Source organism: Urocampus carinirostris, chromosome 7 (assembly GCF_059441175.1).
Source record: "Urocampus carinirostris isolate Australia breed hairy pipefish chromosome 7, RoL_Ucar_1.0, whole genome shotgun sequence".
NCBI classification, from domain to species: domain Eukaryota; kingdom Metazoa; phylum Chordata; class Actinopteri; order Syngnathiformes; family Syngnathidae; genus Urocampus; species Urocampus carinirostris.
The window spans coordinates 32959861-32982661 of record NC_142355.1 but is presented as its reverse complement, the minus strand read 5'-3'; the positions used below and the strand labels follow the sequence as shown (position 1 = coordinate 32982661).

The 22801-nt window shown below is 38.3% G+C and overlaps 1 protein-coding gene across 5 annotated transcripts in view; it reads right to left on the bottom strand.

The window, feature by feature from the left end:
- kcnq1.2 (potassium voltage-gated channel, KQT-like subfamily, member 1.2) overlaps nucleotides 1-22801 on the bottom strand; it is a 238205-nt gene that overhangs the window by 94614 nt on the left and 120790 nt on the right. For all 5 annotated transcript variants that reach the window (XM_088340619.1, XM_088340621.1, XM_088340620.1 and 2 more), the window contains one exon: nucleotides 2393-2468. In XM_088340619.1, coding sequence (XP_088196745.1) covers nucleotides 2393-2468 — 76 coding nt within the window. The remainder of the gene's footprint in view (nucleotides 1-2392; nucleotides 2469-22801) is intronic.

Below are 22801 nucleotides of genomic sequence, written 5' to 3'. Positions count from 1 at the left end.
AAACACTTGAGATATACAACAAAAATCATACTATGTAAATACTGTACTACAAAAACATTACAATCCGACTACAAAAATACTTAAAACATATGACAAAAATAAGAAAACTACAATAATGCTATGGGAATTCGAAAAATATACAACAATTAAATCACAACGGATATACAACAAAAATACTACAAATTGACTACAAACCTAAATATAAAATTTAGCGCTTAGAATTCTGAAAAGAAGAAAACGTACTCTAGAAACACTAAAAAATACAACAATAATAATATTACAAAAATATTCAGGAAAAATGACAAATACTACAACGGAAATATTACAAAATAGATATACTACTAAAACACTAATTTGGACATTTTCAAAAACATTTTTACACAAAATACTACAAAAATACCACTAAGGTAATACTGTAGTACAAAAACACTACTTGACAAACATTACTACAGAAATACTACAAAAATACTACTACAGAAGTATGACAACATAAATACTTAAATAATACAATCACAGTAATATTACAGGAAATACTCGAAAATACAACAGAAACACCTTTTGTGTGACATGACTATAAGTTGTCAATTGGAGTAGCAGGTGGATGGAGGTTTCATATCAAGGGATGATGTAATATCAGTCTGTGGTTTGCAATAATCTGTGGTCTGTGCAGCCCTTTGAGACTCTTCAAGATTAAGGGCGTCACAAATAAACATGACTTGACAACAAAAATCATACTATGAAAATACTACAAAAACGATACAGTCCTACTACAAAAATATGAAAAAAATACCACTAAAATAAAATACCTACAGTAATACTATAAAAATTCTCAAAACATATAATGATAAAACCACTATGGAAATACTACAAAAATACTACAGAAATACTTAGAAAATACTACTACAGAAATACAACAAAAACCAAAATCCAAGTAATATTACAAAAATAGTACAGAACTACAACTAAAATTGCAGAAATACAAAAAAATACAACTACAATACTACTAACCCTGATCTAAAATCTATCTTTTGTGAAATAACTATTTGAAAAGTAATTGTTTTCAAAATCTGCCGATATAAAATGCATCGTTGCTTTCATGCAAGAAAAAATATATAAAGTGAACATCCAGGTTACGGCGTCCATGCATTCCGATGTTTTCGGTTTACAGTTTTTTTCGGCCCCTCGCTACGACATCTGCCTCACTATACAACGTAAACAATGAAATGTATGAAATTCAAACTTTGCAATGTTTGGGCATATTACAGGTAACGTTTCCAAAATTCCTGTCTGCTATGGCTCAATATCATTTCAGATGCTGGTCTGCCATTGGTTTGCATCACGGCATTATGAACAAGCCTGTATGCTGTTGGCTGAACTACCTCCCACAATGTCTTACTCTCTCTTTGTTCTGTTCATCCTCTGTATTTCTTTAATACTTTATTTATTAGCTATTGGTCCCAAGACTTTCACTGACGCTAATGTGAGAAGCAAAATAAAAAAATATATATATGACTATAGAAACACAGCTCGAGATCTCATCTCATCTCATTAGCTGCACCGCTTATCCTCAGTAGGGTCGCGGGGGTGCTGGAGCCCGTCCCAGCAATCATCGGGCAGTGGGCAGGGGACACCCTGAACTGGTTGCCAGCCAATCGCAGGGCACACAGGGACAGACAACAGCTCGAGATCATCAAGATATATGAAGAAGACACACACATTGTTACCCTTGCTAAGAAATACTGCCGTGATCAATCGAATGATTAGGAGAATTATTATGAATAAGAAAATTATTGAAGCAACTAACCGATCTGCAACCTCAGTGGAAATGTTTAAATCTAAGCTTAAAACTCACTTCTACTCCATAGCATATGAATAACCTACTCTTCTCGTCGGCTGAAAAATAGTCTGTGTAATATAGTGTAATAATCTGTGAAGCCCTTTGAGACCCTTCATGATTTAGGGCTATACAAATAAAAATGACTTGACTTGACTTGACTAAGCATTTTTAGAGTAAGACAATTCTCGCAAGAAGAAGATTTTCCCCTGCCCTATACATCCACCCGATACTCCACTTGACCAGTCTTGTGACAACCAAAGGTAAATACCATTTAATTGATCCTTTCATGTATCTTGGATTTGTAATGTTATTTATTAATATAGAAACATAGAAGTAGTACTTATTTGTACTATGTCACTAATGTGTAATTTGTACAATATATACAGTTTTAATGTTTTTTAACTATAGTACAAGGGGTTCGGCACGCATTAGTTATTTTAGTTTCTATACCCGCCATACGACATTTTCTGATTGATGTCATATCCCGGGGTGTACTATATCTATGAATGTATCACTGCTAAATCTACTTCCCCCGAAGGGTTGCTTTAGGCTTACCTGAAACTTCTTACGAGCCACAAAGTACTGCATGCGACGCAAGACTTTGACTGCGGACCTCTGGGCGTGGGACAACCTGTGGGGGGAAAAAACATACGTATTTGTTAATGACTATATTTATTTAGTTTTTGGTTGCTTTGTTTATGAATTATTTATGTAATTTATTTGATTGGTGTGCTTCGGAAACAACAGTCGGTAAAATAATCGAATTAATAAGAAATACAGTACATAGATAGATATAGTAGACAGATCAATCGATACAATAGATACAGTAGATACAGTAGATGCAGTAGACATATAGAGATAGATAGATAGAATAGATACAGTATAGATCGATACAGTACATACATTAGATACAGTAGATGCAGTAGATAGTTAGATAGTTAGATAGATAGATAGATGGATAGATAGATAGATACAGTAAGGCAAGGCAAGGCAATTTTATTTGTATAGCACAATTCATACACAAGGCAATTCAAAGTGCTTTACAGAAATGGCAGACAGGTTTAAAACACGCAATAAAAGACATTGAAAATATAAAATGTGTTTTTTAAAATGCATTAAAACCACAGATAAAACATAATAAAATCAATGAATTGAAATAAGGTAGATGATAGTTACAGTATATTCATAGATAGATAGATATAGTAGACAGATCGATTGATACAATAGATACAGTAAATACAGATAGAGATAGTGTCACGAACCAGAACAAACACAGGACTCAATTGCATGCGTTTCTCAGATTTTATTGAAAGAGAGTGAGAGTAAGGCTTGCTTGATGGCTTGATCCGAAGACTGGAGGAGAGCGGGAACGAGCAAGGCGGGAGTGACACTTCCGTGTCGGAAGAAGACAGGCGGGAATAGCAAGTCGTTTGACCAGGGCTGGAGATCAGAGGCGATGTCAAGTTTGTAATAGTGGTCGTAGGCAGGCGGCAGGCAAAACAGGCGTAGTCAGGTTCGGAAACGGGTCGAAAAACGGGAATCAGGCAGGAAACAGGGACAGAGTCAGGCGGGAACGCTCACTGAGTGAAACACAACAGATCGCAGCGATCTGACAAAGCTTGAACTGAAGTCGGGGGCTTAAGAAGGGTGTGGCCACCAATCAGCTTGTCCGGGCTGTTGGCGCCAATCAAGCTGACACAAATAGGGCAATTATGACAGATAGATAGATAGATAGATAGATAGATAGATAGATAGATAGATAGATAGATAGATAGATAGATAGATAGATAGATAGATAGATAGATAGATAGATAGATAGATAGATAGATAGATAGATAGATAGATAGATAGATAGATAGATAGATAGATAGATAGATAGATAGATAGATAGATAGATAGATAGATAGATAGATAGATAGATAGACAGACAGACAGACAGATAGATAGATAGATAGATAGATAGATAGATAGATAGATAGATAGATAGATAGATAGATAGATAGATAGATGTCTAGATAGATGTCTAGATAGATAGATGTCTAGATAGATAGATAGATAGATAGATAGATAGATAGATAGATAGATAGATAGATAGATAGATAGATAGATAGATAGATAGATAGATAGATAGATAGATAGATAGATAGTTGCAGATTCAACATTATTTTTATGTTCTGTCCCAGCAATCAAATTATGCGCCAAGGCCAATAAACAATACAACAGCGGGAGTCCTAATAGGGTCTCTTTGATGATTTGTTGTGTCAGCAAATCTTCAGAAGTCATCAATCAAGAAGAATTTGCCCACAATAGAGAGGAAAAGTGCTGCTCATAGAAATAAGTTACAGCTTTGGTGAGCCCTGACTTGAACGAAGGATTCAATGGACAAATCATGTTTTTGATATAATGTCATTGGAAGTCACTTTCACAATACAGTAATAATAATAGTAATGATAATCATAAAAAATAACAATAGCACACAAATTAAAAGTAACCATACCAACAAACCCTGCTAAAAGTTTTGGCCCAGAATACTAAAAAAAAAAAAATAAAATAAAAAAAAAAATATATATATATATATATATATATATATATATATATATATATATTATTTTGTTTTGAGGCAGAATGTCATTCGAAGTAAATTTGCAATAATAATATTAAGAATAAAAATAAAATAAAATACAGCTTGACTTGAATTGTAATAATATTAAAAACTAAACATACAACTAAATATGCAAATAAAAAGTATAAGAATAATAATACAAATAAATCAATCAATCTTGCGAAGATTGTCAGCCCCCGATTACGTTACAGTAACAAATAGTTTTATTTATAATGTTTTAAGTAAAATGCCATTGCGCGTAAATTTGCACTAACAATAGTAATATTAATGAAAAGAATATTAAATATGACTTGACAAAAATGATTATATATTAGTATAATGCCATTGGAAATAATCAAAATTCGAATAATAAAACTAAAAAGAAACATCAACATCATGTCCCCTGCCCACTGCCTGATGATTGATGATTGCTGGGATGGGCTCCAGCACCCTCGCGACCCTACTGAGGATAAGCGGTGCAGCTAATGAGATGAGATGAGAAACATCAACATAAATGTTACATGACTAGTAATCTCCCGTAGTTTACTTCGCCAATTCATAGCAAATTACTAAATACACATTTTCTTTAAAAAACGACAGTAATCAGAAGAAAAAAATCATGCAATTTTCATGTTTTTGTTGAAAATGTTAAATAGTTGAGACAAAATCTGTTTAAATATAATCTGTAAATGGAATAAAATATCACTACAGGGGGAAACAATATAAAAGACGAGAAACTACTTATTTGGCATCGAGTGAGTAAATAACAATGATGATAACAAACAATACACGAAAAATTAATGTAACAAAAATTAATAATAATAATAATAAATTAAGGTAAATGTTTTAAGACTAATTGTCATGATTAAGTAAATCACCTGTGCCGGCTCCTTTGGCGCCAACTGCCTCAGACTCTGATTGGCTCCATGTCACTGTTTGAACTCGGTCCTGTCAATCCCCGGTTGTCAGTTTGTCTGCGAATCTCTGTGATAGAAGGCAAGCCTTTTTTGACCCTGACTCTCGCCTGTCCTGTTTTTGCTCCTGTTTATCTCCGGCTACGACCGGTTTTGATTTCAACCACATCTGCTCTCCCGTCCCGACATATGACCCGTTTTGATCCCGACCACGTCTGCTCTCCCATTCTGGCTTACGGCTCGCTTCCGACCCCGTTTTTGCTCTCCTGTCCCGGCTACCGACCCATTTTTCCGTCCCTGACACCGCCATCGCTCGCCACGTGTTCGGATCACAAGCCGAGTACGAGAGTGAACACCGGATTGTGGGCGCAGCCCTTCCTCGTTCCTTCAATAAAACTTGTGGTAAACATTACGCAAGTGGGTCCTGTTTCCGATCTGGTCCTGACACAAATAGTTTTCAATAGTTTCAGGTGATACTTTTTTGTTTTAGGTATATTACTGTTAGAAGTAATAATAATAGGAATGTTGATATAAAAGACAAAAATAGGACTTGTTTTGAATGGCAATAATAATAATTCTACTCCAAAACAATAATAATAAAAAAATAATAATCATACTGATATATAATAAATCAAATTGAAATTAAAGATAAAGAGAATACCAACATTTAAGTTTCAGCACTGCCATACAGTCATGAAAGAACACATCCACACAATGCCTTCACATGCTTTTAATCGGACCAAGTCGATCGAGCGAGAGAAAAAAGCAGTTTTGAGTTTGCATGGAAAAACTCCCCAAAACAAAGCCTTTCCCCCTTCGCTCTCGTAGCAGCACATCTGTGTCAACACAAAAGAAGAAAAAAGAAAAAAAAGAGAAAAAAAAGGAGAAAAAGACAGCCCACTGGTATGGAGTAAAACGATGGTGCGGAAACCGCAAGCTGCAAACAACGCACACACGGTCACACATTGAGTTTGCAAGTACACGATACGACACACAATACTACACGCAGTACTAAAGGCAGTACTACACACTGATGTGTTTGTTTTCTATGGTCCTGGTGCGTGTGACAGCTGCATGCTTGCATGATTTGCGGCGACTGCGAGAGTAAAATGCAAGGGCGGGACACAACGAGAAAGCGGCGTTTCCAATCCGCAATTGTACGATTGTTATGTGAGGACGGGGCAACATTAACATCTGGGTTGTGTGCGCAGACGTGCAGAATCGTCTTTGGGACTTTGCGAGGGAAAGACATTACAAGCTTTTGACGCAATCAAGAAAGTTAGATCGCATTACTCCGATTTTAGCGAACCTGCATTGCTTAAGATATGAGTTTAAGGTACTGTTGGTATTATATATGGACTTATCCCCTCATAACTTTCAGATTTAATTGCACCCTGTTTCTGCTCAGAGCCTTTGCTCGGAATATGCTTGTAATCCCAAGAGCCAAGAAGAAATCTGCAGGTATGAGAGCGTTCTCCATTCGGGCCCCAGTGCTGTGGAATGCTTTGCCTGCTGAGATTTGATCTGCAACCTCAGTGGAAATATACTTAAAACACACTTATACTCTTATCTACGAATGACCTATATTTCATTTTGTCAATATCTGTGTATTATTTGTTATTGCAACCTCCATTGAAGAGTTTTCCTCCTGGAAGGGGGATGACCTCATGTCTGGTCCCTTCTCAAGGTTTTTCTTCATTTTCCTCATAATGAGGTTTTTGAGTTTTTCCTTGCCCTCATGTAGGTTTTAGATCAGGGGATGGTGTTAACAATTGTCTCTGCTGCCCTTGTGATGAAGGGCTATACAGATAAACATGACTTGACTTTTTTTTTCCCTTTCTTTAATGATGGGGCCTAATTTTGTCTGGTAAGCTTCCTTCCTCAGAAGCATCAGCACATCCTCAATACTACCATACTCATATTAAAGAATATTCCCTCAAATTTCACAGTATTTTGTTCCATAACCAGCTACTGTATATTACATGAAAATGGCTATAGTGAATTAAATGCATTATAACTTTGTATATGGTGATCAGTAGGAAAATGCTATATTTCTCCACTGGGGATCCACAATATTATCAAGCCAATATTTTTTAGAATCATAATTATTGTCATGGATAACAACTAATCGAGTGCTTTGAAATAGGCCCAAGTTTGAGTTTCTTCCTAACAACAATGCAATGAAATTGTCCAATAATTTTCAGCAAGCGACAGTATTTCAAATAGGTCAAAAGAAGATATCAGAGAGACAATAGAAAAAAAATGTATATAGGATATAGAAACAGGAATGTATTTATTCCCTTTGAATGCATCAGCGGCAGAACAACTACATGCTGCTTCGCCATGTTTGGTTTCAATGCAATTATGAGTCCCAGAACCCAACCGGCCTTATTTCTTCCTTGCAAAACGTCACAAACTCCTTTGTCTTACTCTTAAAAACCTGGAATTTGCGCTCCGTTCGCCATCAAAATGGCCGCCTCCTCAGCGGGAGTTAGCGCCGCCAGAGCGCTTAGCGCAGCTCTGTTACACTTCACTTGAGCGAGGCTCCGCCAGTAAATGAATGACTCCGTTCTTGCGTGCGAGTTTCTGCTTTTGTATGGTGGCGAGGCGGGGAGGGAATAAGGCATGGGGGGGGCGTAATCCATGTTGCACTCCAGCTATGTCCCGCCCGCTGCCCAAGCACGAGTCTTTGTGGAGTCAACAAGTCGCTCCGAGGTCTTAATTAGGCACTAGGGCCACGAAGGAGACTTAAAGTGACAGTGTGTAATCATTCGGTACTGCAGCTTGTTGAAGCTTTTCATGGAGCTGAAGTGTGTGTGTGTGTGTGTGTGTGTGTGTGTGTGTGTGTGTGTGTGTGTGTGTGTGTGTGTGTGTGTGTGTGTGTGTGTGTGTTTCGAAACAGGCACACTGCGGAAGCCCAAAGGATACTACTTTGCGATTTTCGGAAGCCTAGTTGTGTATTTTCTCATGAAAAAGAAAAGAAACAAAGGAAGTGTGGGTGAGAGAGAGAGGGACATAGAAAGCGTGAGAGAGTGAGAAAGGAAAGAGAGTGAGAGAGAAAGACAAGACAGAGAAATATACATAAAGTCAAGAAAGAACAAGAAAGTGTGGAGGAAAGACAGATAGTATGAAAGAGAAAAGAAACAAAAGAAAGTGAAAGAGAGAGAGAGAGACAAGGTATGGATGAAAGTAAGATAAAGTGAAGGGAAGAACAGAAAAAAAGAAATGAAGAAATAAAACAAAAGAAAGGAAAAAATAAATGCAAAATACACAGGTAAAGAAAATGAAAGTAAAATGAAGTAAGAAAGAAAGAGAGAGAAAGACGTGGAAAAAAAGAATGAAAAAGAGAGAAAAAAGAAAATAATGTAAAAAAAGAAAGAGAGCAAGGGCAAAAGGAAAAAAGAAGGATAGAGAGTGTGAGAGAGAGTGTATGAACGAAGGAACGATAGATAAAGTGTGAGTAAGAGAAAAAAGAGAAAGACAAAAAAGAGATAAGAAAAAGCAAAAGAAGTCAGGTCAAGTCATGTTTATTTGTCACAAGTTGTCTCAAAGGGCTGCAGGATGGAAGTAAGAAACAGAAAAAGAGCAAGAGAGTACTAAAGAAAGACAGGACTGATGGAAAAGAGAAAAAAGAAACATAAATAAATATAATAAAAGGAAGAGATGATGAAGGAAAGGACAAAAGAAAGAGATAACTAAAGGAAGGAAGAGAAAAGAAAGGTAGTGAGAAAGATCAAAGGGGAGAAAAATACAGAAAGAAAAATAAATAAGGACGGAGTGGGAGGAAAAAAAGGAGAGAAAAAGAAAGAAAAAATGAAACAAAGAACAAAAAAGAGACAAAGAATGAAATAATAAAAAATGAAGAATAAAAAAATGAAAGAAATAGATAGAGAGAAAAGAAAGAAAGAAAGAAAGAAAGAAAGAGAAAGGAAGGAGGAGAGAAAGACAGCAAAAGAGAGAGAGAGAGAGAGAGAGAGAGAGAGAGAGAGAAGAACGAGTGCGAGAGAAAATAATAATAACAATGATGACATGCCACTTGCTTCCCTTTATCATTGATTTCCTGTTATGTAACCATTTCTTGTGTCTACATACTCCGTCTCTCAGTAAACGCTGGCCAGATCCTAAAAGACCACAACTGTATATTCTAAGACAAAGGATTCCACGATACTTCAAGTTGCTACGATCCAAGAGGCCGCCTTACCCGTCAATCAACTTCAGAGCCCCGCCTCCCCCGACCACCATTAAAACCGTCAACTGCCATTTGGCGGCAGATCAGCCAACGTCGTGCACTTGGAATATCTTTGAAGTCCACGCGCGAGTAGGCGCACCCATTCCGCGTGTCTTCCGTGTGCACTTGTGTGTATTGGCGGCAGATACCTTTTATGGCCTTTGCTCATCAAAGAGACGCTCTCTCCTTGTGTTCTGGCCCAAAACAGACGTCCCTTTATCGCATCTCAAGATGAGAGCGCTCTTTCGCAAACGTTTGATCTCACAAAGTCGCCTCTCGCCAGAAGGTCGGCGTGCTGGGAATTAGAACAGCGTGCGGCCGGCGTAGTAACTGCTTAACTGCCGCTGCTTGCAGGCCATCAAACTCTTTGGGATCAAGAGTTGAGCTCCGCGCTAAGACCCGGGGCTGTTTTCTAGAACCAGAAATATGATGCGACATTTTTGCTACTGGTGCACGGGTCGGGAAGCTAAGGCTCACAGGCTAAATATGGCCCTTTTTATGAGTCCATGCAGTACTGTTTAAAATAATAGCAGTGCAATGTGACTATCCAGAATATTCCTGGTCTTTAGTATATTTTTCATTGTTAGATGCCAGGCAAGTTAGGTGCAGTAGATTCTGTAGGAAACAAACAAGACCCAGCATTCATAATAGGGCAAACTTCGAGGACTGTTCAATTGGGCAAATATGGGTATGTGTCACGGTTTCCATGGTGCCCAATTGGCCCCGCCCGTGGGCACCAGCTGGAGCTTGTTGACACATTGGCTCCCTGTCAGTATTTAAACTCCGTCCAGTCAGTTCCCTTTTGTCGGTCCGTCCTTATTCGCCTGTCCTGTGTTTAGCATTTTCCTCTACCACGTCTGCTCTCCCGTCCCGAATTACGACCTGTTTTGATCTCGACCACGTCTGTTCTCCTGCCCCGAATGACGATCCCTATTTGATATTGACCATGTCTACTCTCCTCTCCTGGTTTTCGACTTTTTTCTGTTCCCGACACCGCCAACGCTCGCCGCGGATGTCCCACTTCCACGTCTGAGCAACCTTCTCCCTGCGACCAGCGATCTCCAGATTGTGTGTGCGCTCCTTACCCTTCTCCCCAATAAAACTGAATAAAGTTACGTGAGTGGGTCCTGTTTCCTGTTCTGGCCCTGACAGTATGTTTAAAAAATAGCAGTGTGGCAACCAATCTCTGAGTTCATCAATTTTGGGTAAAAACAAAAAGGTTGACCATGTACTTGAGGAAAATAGGTTGTTCAAGACACTGCTCCGAAGAACAACGTTCTTTGATTAAAAATTTGATTGGAGAGGGAAGAACCTATAAAGAGGTGCAAAAGTTGTCTGTTCAGCGAAAATGATCTCCAATGCCTTAAAATAGGTACGTGGAAGAAACCTGAAGACAATTATTAAAATGGACTGGAAGATAACCAAAATGGCAAAGGCTCAGTCAAACCCAGTCTGCAGTTACCTGTGACAATTAGAAGGCTTATACTCCGGTAAGACTTTTATGTAAAATTATGAACACATTAAAATATCATTAAGTTTAAAATTGTTATTGGATATAATTTCACATGTGATGTGATTTCCACACGAAGCTACAAGAGGGCAGTGCGGGCCTGTGTTGATCATTTTAACCTTGCCCTGTTGTAGGTGGACAACAGGTTTTTGAACCGGAAGAAGGAAGCGGCTTATTGTCCCGAGTTGGAGGAGTTGTTTACCGGTAAAAGTGATACAGAGGATGAAGATTCGATTGGAATAAGAACCGTGACCAGATGACGAAGGTGCTGTATCTGAGTCAGATCTGTTACATGTATTTCTGGAAACCAGTACTATCTGTTTCATGTGGAGGAGGAAAGCCCTACTTGAAAAAAAGCCCTAGAGAGGGATTGGAGCTGCTAGGCTGTACTCGCCCAAGACACACCACAGGAAGTTGTGCACTTACAACCCAGGCCGATAAGGGATCCGTGAGCCGTGTGACTGTTAATCAACAGTCTAGTTGCAAAAACAAATTCATTTCCACTACAGTTAATCTAACTCCGGGACACTCGCACTGACTGGAAAATGACAAAAATAGCATGCAGACACAAATTTAAATAATTGATTCTTTGAAGTCTCTTTTTATTTTTATGAATCCGTTGACCTGAATATGGGAACATTGCTAATAGAATTCATATATTTTCATAGAAAAGCTTCTTAAAAATTCTGCAAATTGGTGCTCCCTGGTCCTAAACCGGATGGAGACGTTTGTTGGCCTGGAAAGGGATGAGTGCCACCAGGTTGTACTTGCCTAAGAGACACCTCAGGAAATGGTGCCCCTACGATCTGTGTAGTTAAAGGAACCGACCAACCATTGTTCATATTACCTTAAACAGCATGTCCCTGACTTTTATTTTAAAGCAAAAACATCAGGAAGGGTTTGCTCAATGTTCTCTGGTTGATTATTGGTGGTCAGCAAATACAGCTAAGGTGGGTACTCTACGACTGGTGCAAGGCTTTGGTGACATCCAGTGGACATATTTGAAACTGCAAGTCATTGTTTGGTGCAATATTTTTCTGCAGTTTACATATATGTTAAATTGTGTTCATCGCTGCAGGGGATTGTGGGTCACACCTCGAAGGTGTCATTACATAACCCGTCTCGGAATTGTAAAAAATGCTGCAGATGAGACGCTGGACGACTCGTCTCCGCGAGACACGCCCCGTCTCTTTGTAACAAACGTTTTACGACAGCGCGGTTTGTCACGGTCTGTCATTAGTGGCGGCCATCACAGACACTTGGTCGCTACCTTTGAAAATTGGAGAAGTCGAATGAGTTCACTAATGAAGCCTTTGCGAGTTAAGACGGAATATTAGGAACGGAGAATCCTTTGCTAAGTTAACTCTGAAATAAGTCTACGGCTGAGAAGTGGAAATATCTACAGTATCTACGTTTCTTTTAAGAACTGTGACTGAACAGAGAAAAATACCATTAAATTCTTACTATTTTAAATAAAATGCTAAAATGTACTATGTAAATAAAACTACTAAACTAATATTTTAAATATTATTTTCATTTTATTTGAATTTTTTTAAATTAATATTTTAGATAATTATTTTCATTTTCTTTCACTAATATTTCAGATATTTATTTTGATTTTATTTGATAATTGTAAACTCATATTTTATATATTTATTTTCATTGTATTTGAAATTTTTCAAATTAATATTTTAGATAATTATTTTCATTTTATTTGAAAAATTTTAAACTAATATTTTAGTTATCTATTTTGATTTTATTTGAAACATTTTAAACTAATATTTTAGATATTTATTCTTTAATGTTTTTCAAAAATTGTAAACTAATATTTAATAAATGGATTTTCATTATATTTGAAACATATTAAACTAATATTTTAAATATTTATCTTAATTTTATTTGAAACATTGTAACCTAAAATTTTAGATATGTATTTGAAACTAATGGTAAATGGTCTGCATTTTTATAACGCTTTTCAAGTCAATGAAGACCTCCCAAAGTGCTTTACAATGTGCTTCACACTTACCCATTCACACACAAACATTTTAAGCTCATGTTTTAAATATTCGTTTTATTTGAAAAAAAATAAAATAATATTTTAGATACTAATTTTCATATTATTTGAAACACTTTAAACTCATATTTTAGACAATTATTTTCAATTTATTTTTGATCAAAATGCGGAATATAATAATTTAATTGAGTGAAATTATCACAATAAAATGTGGACTTTTCAAGCTGGTTTAGGTTGACACTGGAGCTACAATATATAACATCTGTGAAAACAGTAAGACTGCAACTCCTCTTGATTCTGAAATAATGGTAATACTGTGCCGTGAGGTCTGAAAGACAATATAATTAGAAATAAATCGGGAGACTGTTTCAAGTGTAAAAAGTAGGTAATGCCATTAAAAACTACCTTTGTGCCTTTTCTGCCATGGTTTTAAAGTTTTTGTCCTTCTCTATTTAGTTTGGAAAAAAAATAAACCCCCCCCCAAAAAAAAAACCCAAGAACCTGCCACATAACATACACGGTTGACGATATCTGTGCCAAGCTGGCAGCCTGGAAACCTTAGAAGCTCTTTGGCCAAAATTGGAAGCGGCGCTCCGGCAAGCTGAGAGAAATGCAGCGGGGCACACCTCAAAAACACATAGCGAGTGCTCTTAGAACAATGTAGGCACTGTACGCAGGCCAGAAAAGCACAACTGACACCTGTGCTGCACCGCTTGCTTGCATGATAGAACCTCTTTTGTCCCGCGTTCTCGTCCGTCTTGGCCCTCGCATGTCTCGGCCTTACATTTCTTTATCAGACATACGAAGTCGAACCATCTCAATATATACTAAAATATATACAGTATTGGTTGTAAACAAAAACAGTTCTTTGAAAAGCATCACTTTTCAAAATAAGTCATGTCATGTTTATTGGAGGCTCCCTTAATCACAAAGAGTCTCAAAGGGCTGCACAGACCACAGATTATTGCACCATCCCCTGATCCGAAACCTTCATCCACCTGCTACTCCAATTGACCAGTTAAAGTCATGTCACACAAAAGGTAAATACAATATACTTTTTCCTTCACATGTGTATTTAATTATAATGTTATTTAATCATATTACATATAAGTTGTGCGTCAGAACATCTACCTGTCAAAACATCTACCTGTCAAAACAAAGTTTATATCTGTTGCTCATTTTGTAGTACATACTATTTTTTATTTATTAATAAGAACCTAGAGAGCATGCTCAATGAGCTCTCTAGACCATGTTTTATTGGATGGATTAAAAAACGAGATTTCGATCATTCCAAGAGCTATTCCTTTGTATAAAAATAAATCAATTAATCGTTTCTAGCAAAATATTTTGCTCATTTTCACCATTACTTTACTACATTAGTTAAATTCTATTTTTCTATCAAAATCTAAAAAAAAAGAAACTGATTCAAATATTTTTTAGTATTTAATTCCATTTTAACATGTTTTTTTCCTTAGTAAAATAATTTTTTTAAAAATCATTTTTTCTAGGGAAATTATTGACAGAGATAGGCAATTGAATAAAGCATACTTATCTTTAATATACTTATCTTATTTTACCTTTCTACATTAGATTTTTCTATTAAAATCTAAAAAAAAGAATATAATCAGAAATTCGTTAAATTATTCTTTAGCATTTAATTACATGTTAAATATTTTTTTTCCTGAGTAAAATAATAAAAAATAATACCCTTTTCTCTCTAGGAAAATATAAACAAATATAGACAAATGAATACATGAAGCATACATAAATATTTTTGCAAATTTTCACCGTTACTTTACTATATTTTCCTTTTTTATTTTTATTTTTAAAATTTGATTTTTCAAGGTAAATAAAAAATAAAATACGAAATTTGTTACAATATTCTTTAGTATTTACTTACATTTAAACATTGTTTTTTCCCCTAGTAATGTCACATTTGCCATGGCGCCCAATTGGCCCGCCCTTGTGGCGCCAGCTGCGGCTCGTTGACAGATTGGCTTTCCTTCTATATAAGTTCAGTGTTCTCACTCTCCGTTTGTCAGTCTGTCACCGAACCTCTGCTCGGCAGGATGAGGGTTTTGACTCAGTTCTGTTTCCTGATTTATTCCCTGTCCGCTATTATTCCTGTCTATTTTTGTCCTGTTTATTATTCTCTCCAGTTTTCTTTCCCGTCTAGTCCTGTTTATTTTCGATATCCTGTTTCATTATCTATCCTGTCTGTCCCGTCCTGTCCGGTATTGACCCCATCTGTCCAATATCAACTCGGACAATTGGTATCGATCTCGTCGGCCCCTGGCTTTTTATCATTTCACGCCAGACTGCTGCCTAACGTGCATGACTCCTCATTTCCCGTAAAATAAAAGGCTTGTGTGAGTAACGTCACGCGTTTGGGTCCTGATCCTGTTCAAGTTCATGACAAGTAAATCAATTCGAAAATTCAAAAAAAGATGGACAATTAAGTACATATTGCATACCTAGATATTTTTGCTATTTTTGCCATTACTTTACTACATTTTTTACATGTGATTATTGCAGTAAAATCAAAAAAATAAAAATAACATGATTAAAGTATTTTTTGTATTTAATGACATTTAACCTAATTTTTGTTTTTTAGTAATATCAAAACAAACAAACAAAAAAAAATTGTAAAATTAGCTGTACATGATTTTTCTTCATTTTTTGGAAGTACTTTTTGAATTAAAAATATTATTTAATTAGATTTTTCTAGGGAAATAAAATAAGAGATAAAAATGACTATTTAAGTGTTTTAATTTCGTTATTTTTTTCTTGTCACTATTAGTGTCACGGTTGTCATGGCGCCCAGTTGGCCCCGCCCATATGGCGCCAGCTGCGGCTCGTTGACAGATTGGCTTCTCTTTCATTTAAGCTCAGTGCTCTCACTCACCCTTTCTCAGTTCGTCAACGAACCTCTACACCCGCAAGACGTTGGTTTCCTGCTTGTGTTTCCTGTCCGGTATTGTTCCAGTCTATTTTGTCCCGTTTAATATCAATCTCCAGTTCGTTCCTGTCTAGTTTGTCCTGTTTAATTTCTATATCCAGTTTTGATATCAATCCTGTCGATCCCATCCATCCAATATCTGCTCGTGCAATTGGTATCAATCTCGTCGGCCTCTGGCTTCTTGTCATTCCACGCCAGACTGCTGCCTCGCGTCTTCCGCCCAACGATCGCCGAATCACTAGTGTTTGGGTTAACGTGCATGACTGCCCCATTTCCCGTAAAATAAAAGCTTGTGTGAGGAACGTCACGCATTTGGGTTCTCCTCCTGTTCCGTTTCTTGACAATTAGTTTACTACTTTTTTAAGTAGTTTTTTTTCTGTCAAAAAGTATTTTATATTTATTTTTAAAGTTTCATTTTTTTCCATCCAACCAAATCAATTTTCCTAGTAATGTAATAAAAATACACAAATGAGATCATTTTGCTTTTTTTTTTTTTTTTTTAATATTAGTTTTGTTTTTTTAAATTTTAAGAAATTTTTTTTTTCTAGTAGAGCAAATGATCAGATAAAGCAGCTTAATCAAATGATTGGATATAATTATTGTCTTTTTAAAATATTTTAAAAGATAAAATGTCAAATGAGCAAAATTATTACTTGAATCCTTTGGATCTTATTGACCTTCTATCGCTTAACTGTTGGGATTTCAAATATTTATTCTATTTTTATACGCCCCTGCTCGCTGACCCAAATCCACAAATGCCAATAGTATATCTATGGATCCGTGGGATGATGCTTTTGGCTTTGTTTATCCAAACTTTGGCCTGGGGGCTATTTTGGGCCCAACAATTATTTTTCAGTGGCACAAAACTTATAAAGAATTCATTTGTTTATACCTTGAACATACTTTTCTTCGGTTTCATTTAATGAGCACCGGCCATGTGATTAAGAACCGTTTCCCAGCATGTCTGGGTGTGCACGATCATGAAGGGAGGGGGGAAATCTGGGTCCTTCTTCTCGGCCGCACGGGGGGAGGAATTGGAAGGATTTATCATTCACGGCCTAATAGGATTTGTTGCTGTTTAGCGGGATTAGGCGTGTTAGAGAAAGAATCTATTTATTGCTGCCAGTGGAGAGGGGTTTTGAGACATTTTTTTGCTGTTTTGTTTTGGGAAGGGGGTGGGGGTCCTTTAATTTGTCCTCCAACCTAAGTGGTTTTCTGGGGGGATAACCCCTGACATTTAGGCTTTGCAGCTGCCATTTCTGGAGCTAAATTGGCCGTTTCTCTTTCATAGCACGCCAATAATCTGAGCACATGCTCGGTCATGCCAAAACGCATGGACGCTCTTTGGTTTCAGGGGAGTTTTGGGGTCAAAGACCTGCCCGTGTTCAGACCGGTATAACCCAAGACCTGGACCTAGCGAGGGAGCAATTATTTTGCTGACTCGTTTATTCAAGGTGATGCAGAAGGGTCAGGTGATAATTCATAAGTGATAAGGGCTTTTAGAAAAGGTTGAAAATTATTTTCCGAGGTTTGGGGTCTCCCCTGTTCTCCTTACAGGTTTCACCCATTGATGTCTACTCTCCTTATTTTGAGAGTCTAGGAGGAGAAAAAATGACTGATTTTGTTGTATCTGCCAAGAGTCTCAGAACCGATACATCAGCAATGCATGAAGGGATAATGTAGACCTGTCCAACTCTTCTCATTTCCATCCATTGAATAGATAATATTCTGCCTTGTGGTAAAAATATAGAGTCCAACATGTTAATTGTTTTGGAAAAGAAAATGAACGCAGCAGAAACACGGAGACTGTGAAGCACTACAGAAGCACAGTGTTACGCTCTGTGAACAATTCCTCAAATTCGTTGTCGCGTTGGACAGGTATTGTCCGTAAGTATGAAACAGATGACTTTCTGGGTAGACTGTTTTTGTTTACTGCAGGATTTTGAGGTGCTGGCTAAATTTTGCATTAAAAAAACTGAAGGATTTAGCGGGCGCAATAAAAGCACTTGCATAGTTTCTGGGCTTTCTGAACTTCTTTCAGGAGTAGTTGTGTCGTTTCCTTTATATTAATTCACTCATGAATGAGTTTAATGCTACCCTGGCTAGTGTCCTAGATTTTGTAGCGTCTCTACGCCTTAACTCAGAACCTAAAAAACGCAGCACGCCTTAGTTTACTGCTGAAACTAGATCGCTTAAACAAGACTGCAGGAACTCTGAAAGAAAATGGCGCGCTACCAAGCTTGTGGTTTTCCGTCAAACCTGGTGTGACAGCTTCTTAAAATATAAAGCAGCCCTGGCCTCTGCAAAATCAGCCTATTTTTCGAAGGTGATTGCAGCACAAAAGAATAACCCCAAAACACTGAGCATCACTAACGAGGCAACAGATTATCCCAGATAGTTCTACACATTAGCCCATGACTTTGGTAGAGCGCTCATTTTTGGACTGAGGGGTCACAGGTTCGAATCCCAGCTCCTCTGAGTCAAATGTCAAAGTGTCCTTGGGCAAGACACTGAACCCCTAATGCCCCTGATAGGCAGGTAGGCACCTTGCATGGCTGCCTCTGGCTATTGGTGTGTATGAATGGGTAAAGCGCTTTGGGAGAGGTCTTCAGTAACTTGAAAAGGGCTATATAAATGCAGACCATTTACCGATACGTAATTTTGAATATTGCGTGTGCATTTATCAAGACATATGATTTTAAGATCTTGAGTAAATCATGAATATATACATATATATATTTGTTTTGGGGACAAATCTCTCTTCGGGGCGGCAGTAGCTCAGGAGGTAGAGCGCTTGTCTTGGGATCAAGGGATCCCAGTTCGAATCCCGGCTCGCCCGTGTTAAATGTCGAAGTGTCCTTGGGTATGACACTGAACACCTAATACCCCCAATAAGCAGGTTAGCGCCTTAGATGGCTGCAAGGCCGCTATTGGGAAATGTGGAGCACATTGTAAAGCGCTTTGGGAAGTCATTGACTTGAAAAGCGCTATATAAATGCAGATCATTTCATTTCATTTCATTTTTTATGGTCCTCTTTAATAAGAAGATTCAATGCAAACGGGAAGAAATTTCTAAAGAGAATGTTAAAACGTCACATATTAGAAGGCTGAAATCTATAGATGCGCAACATGGTGGCTGTCCAGGGATTTTTTTCCGATTCAGTGATCTTGAATTGGTTATTCAGGACGCCAATCACTAGCTGTCTAGTTGGCCAAATCGGTGAAACTTGGGAGCGAGGGCAGCAGTTTCAAAGATACTTTGTATGATGGACAACATACACTACAAAACAATCAGTTGTCACCATGAGCACCCATTAGAATTATTGTTATTATCATAGATACTCTTATTACATAGTATGCTGAAAATGTATGGAGCCAGCAATGATGATAATGATGATGATAAAGTGACATCTACAGAACCTATGTAAAGATGTATATTCGTGAGGTCTTTGTTTTATGGAAATACACAGGAGATCTAGCTCTAAGAGACAATTAAAAAGGAAGTCGGGTATGATTTAATAAGCATATTCTTCTTCCTATACCTTTTTGGACGTGTCACGCAAACAATGTTTTTTGACTTGATGTTTAGTTTTATATTGTTTTTTTCTCGTGTTTGAAATAACATTTCGTTCATTAATGTGTGTCAAGTGACCAACGGTGCTCACATTGAATGTCTTTAAATATTCCATGTAAAAAAATGACATTACAAGCAATCTGATGTGTTTTTGTGTCCATAGGTTTCCTATATATTCAATGTTAAAATGTGCCCAAGATGTTTGCGACACCCTGTATATTTCTACCCTTAATTTTTTATTGTTTTTGTCCGGCGGGCAAGATTAAACAACCTGATGATTATATGGCCTGTGAGCCGTAATTTGCCCACCCGTTTTAGTTGTTTATTCACTTATTCAACTATTAACTTGATTGTTTATATATTTATACGCTGAAACCGTTTACAGCGAGACATTTATCTCACACTGGTGCGTGACTCGGGTTTGAGTGAGGAGGGATTTGGAGGGGGGTTAGTCTGACATTTCATTCGTCTTCTTTAATTAGGTTTCTCGTCACAACAACAGTCAGCTTCCCTGCAGGGGGGGCCGACATGACATGGCTTATGATTACTGCTTGGCACGACAAGGCTTAAAGGCAATCCGCTCCTGTGATATCATTATTCTTTCGTGGGGGAAGAATCACTAACAAATGTGAAATTTTTCTTGGCGAGTTTTAAAGAGATCGATATAGATATAGATTCGATCACTGAGTAGATGGTCAATAACTCCAATTGAAGTACTTAAAGCTAGCACCATTGTGTCAAGATTTGCCCATTGCCTTCACCTGTGCCCGCTCGTTTGGCGCCAGCTGCTGCTTATTTCCTGATTGATTCCCCTCCTATTTAAACATATCACTCTCATTCACTCCTCGTCAGTCCGTCAGCGAACCTTAGCACATGCAAGGCAAGCACTTTTTGACTCTGGCTCCAGTTTGTCCCGTCCTTTCCTGTATCCTACTCGTCCGCCCCTGGCTTCTCAATTGTTTCCGGCTACCTGACTTTTTCCTTCCTCCGACCACGCTCCAATGTCTTGTCCCGGTTGCCCAACTTGTTTCTGCCCACCGACCACGCTCCGATCTCCGTTCCCGGCTGCCCAACTTGTTTCTGCCCACAGACCACGCGCCCATCTCCCGTCCCGGCTACTTGACTCGTTTCCGCCCTCTGACCACGCTCCGATCTCGTGGGCTTCCTGCTTCTCCTGCCCAGCGATCGCCAGATCGCTGGTGTTTGTTTTCCCGTGCCTGATTTCTCCGCTTCCGCAATAAAACTTGTTGTGAAACGTTACGCGCTTGGGTCTACTGCCTGTTCTGACCCTGACACATTGGCGCCTCGCAAGTCACGAAAAGGAGGAACAATTAAAAACAAATTAAATAAACATGATCGGCAAATATTACGCAGCATTTGTAGGATAATTCAGTATAAAGTACATCCTTGTATTTTTCTAATTCCCGAATTCCATTGCATTCGCTTACAGAAAAAATTAGACTCAATCAAGACTGACTGCGTAAAGGTGAAGCAACTGGAAGCTGTTTTAAGGGTAGCTCTTTTTCACAAGATCCTGCGGGTCAAATAAAAATGCTACAAAGGCAAGCTATGAGATCACGACGCTGATCGCCAAGCACTGCAAACCCTTGACGGAGGGTGAATTTATTAAAGACTGTCCATAGCAGGGGTGCCAAATGGCCCGCGGGCCGGATCAGGCCCGCTAAGGGGTTGAATCCGGCCCGTGAAACAACGCTGAGAGAAGCGCAAGAGAAAAACGAGCTGCAGGTTGAAATATGTCCACTTGATGTTGCCAAAGTCAGGTGCCTTTCACAAATGCTGTACTTGGATTTCTCTCTCTATTTCTCTCTCTCTCTTCCTCTTTCTTGTTCTTCTTCGCCTCATTCTCTCTGTGTCTTTTTACCTTATTTTGCCCTCTCTTCCCTTTTCCCAATTTCTCTCTCTCTCTTGGTTTCTCCTTCTCTCTTTCTCCCCTTCTTTCCTTCTCTTTTCTATCCTTCTCTCTTTCTCTCTTTCTATTTCTCTTTGGATTTCTATCTTTCGTTTCCCCTCTCTCACTATCTTTCTTTTTATCGCTTATGTTTCTCATGCTCTCTCTCTCTCTTTTCTCTCCCTTATTTCTTTCTATCTTTTTCCTTTCTCTCTAATCGACTGGTCCGGCCCCCGAGAGAATGTTTGTTTTATCGTGTGGCCCCTGAGTCAACATGAGTTTGACACCCCTGGTCTATAGGATGCCATACTGAATAGTTGGCCCTCACACATTTTCAGCTCACCAAATCTAACCCGCTTTCGGAAAGGTTTACACACCCCTGACCTAAGCTATACTTATATATTCATTTTCTTTAACATCTCGCCACGTATTATCCTATTTAATAAAGTAACGATGAAAATGCACACATTTTCTCCGCATTTCACCAAATACGATACACCTTCCACTTCTCCATAAACCGACACATCACTTTATGGTAACAACAGCCGGCCTGTGTTTCTCGAATCCCTTTCAAAATGAGGCGCAGGTGCTTTAGCGCCAAGGTGACATGGTGCAGTTTTGTGCACGGATCACTCGGCCTGTGTGTGTGAATGGATGCACAAGGGGCCCCTCAGTGAGGGAGAGCTAATTAAGCCAAAGGCAGATGACAAAGAACAAGGGCCAGCCCTCGGCCAAGACGTCACTCAGGAACTGCTGTAATGAGAACCTCCCCCCCAGCTACAGGTGGGCCAAAGACCTGCACAACCATATAACCTTGATTGTAAACTGGAATTCGATCCACAAGTGTGGTGGGTGCAGAATAGGGCCTTGATTGTCTTTCAATTTTTTGTGTAGATGACAAAGATTCTGAGGTGAGCCTTGGCTCCTCAAGTCCATGTTAAGGGCGGAAAAAAATCTAGGGTTGGACATGTTTAGGAACTTGAGCGTACTTGGGTTTTCTGCTTTGTTCATGTGCTATTTTTAAGTTCTCCTTGCCCTCAGATAAGGGGGTGTTGTAGCTATCTTAATTGCGGGCTTGGGCATCTCTTTAAAAGTCTTCCATATAAAACTAATGCGACTTGATCATAAACAGCGAACCTTCCTGTGTGGAGTTTGCATGTTCTCCCCGTGCTGGGTTTCCTCCAGGCACTCCGGTTACCTCCCACATTCCAAAAACATGCATGTCAGGTTAATTGGCAGGTCCAAATTGTGCCT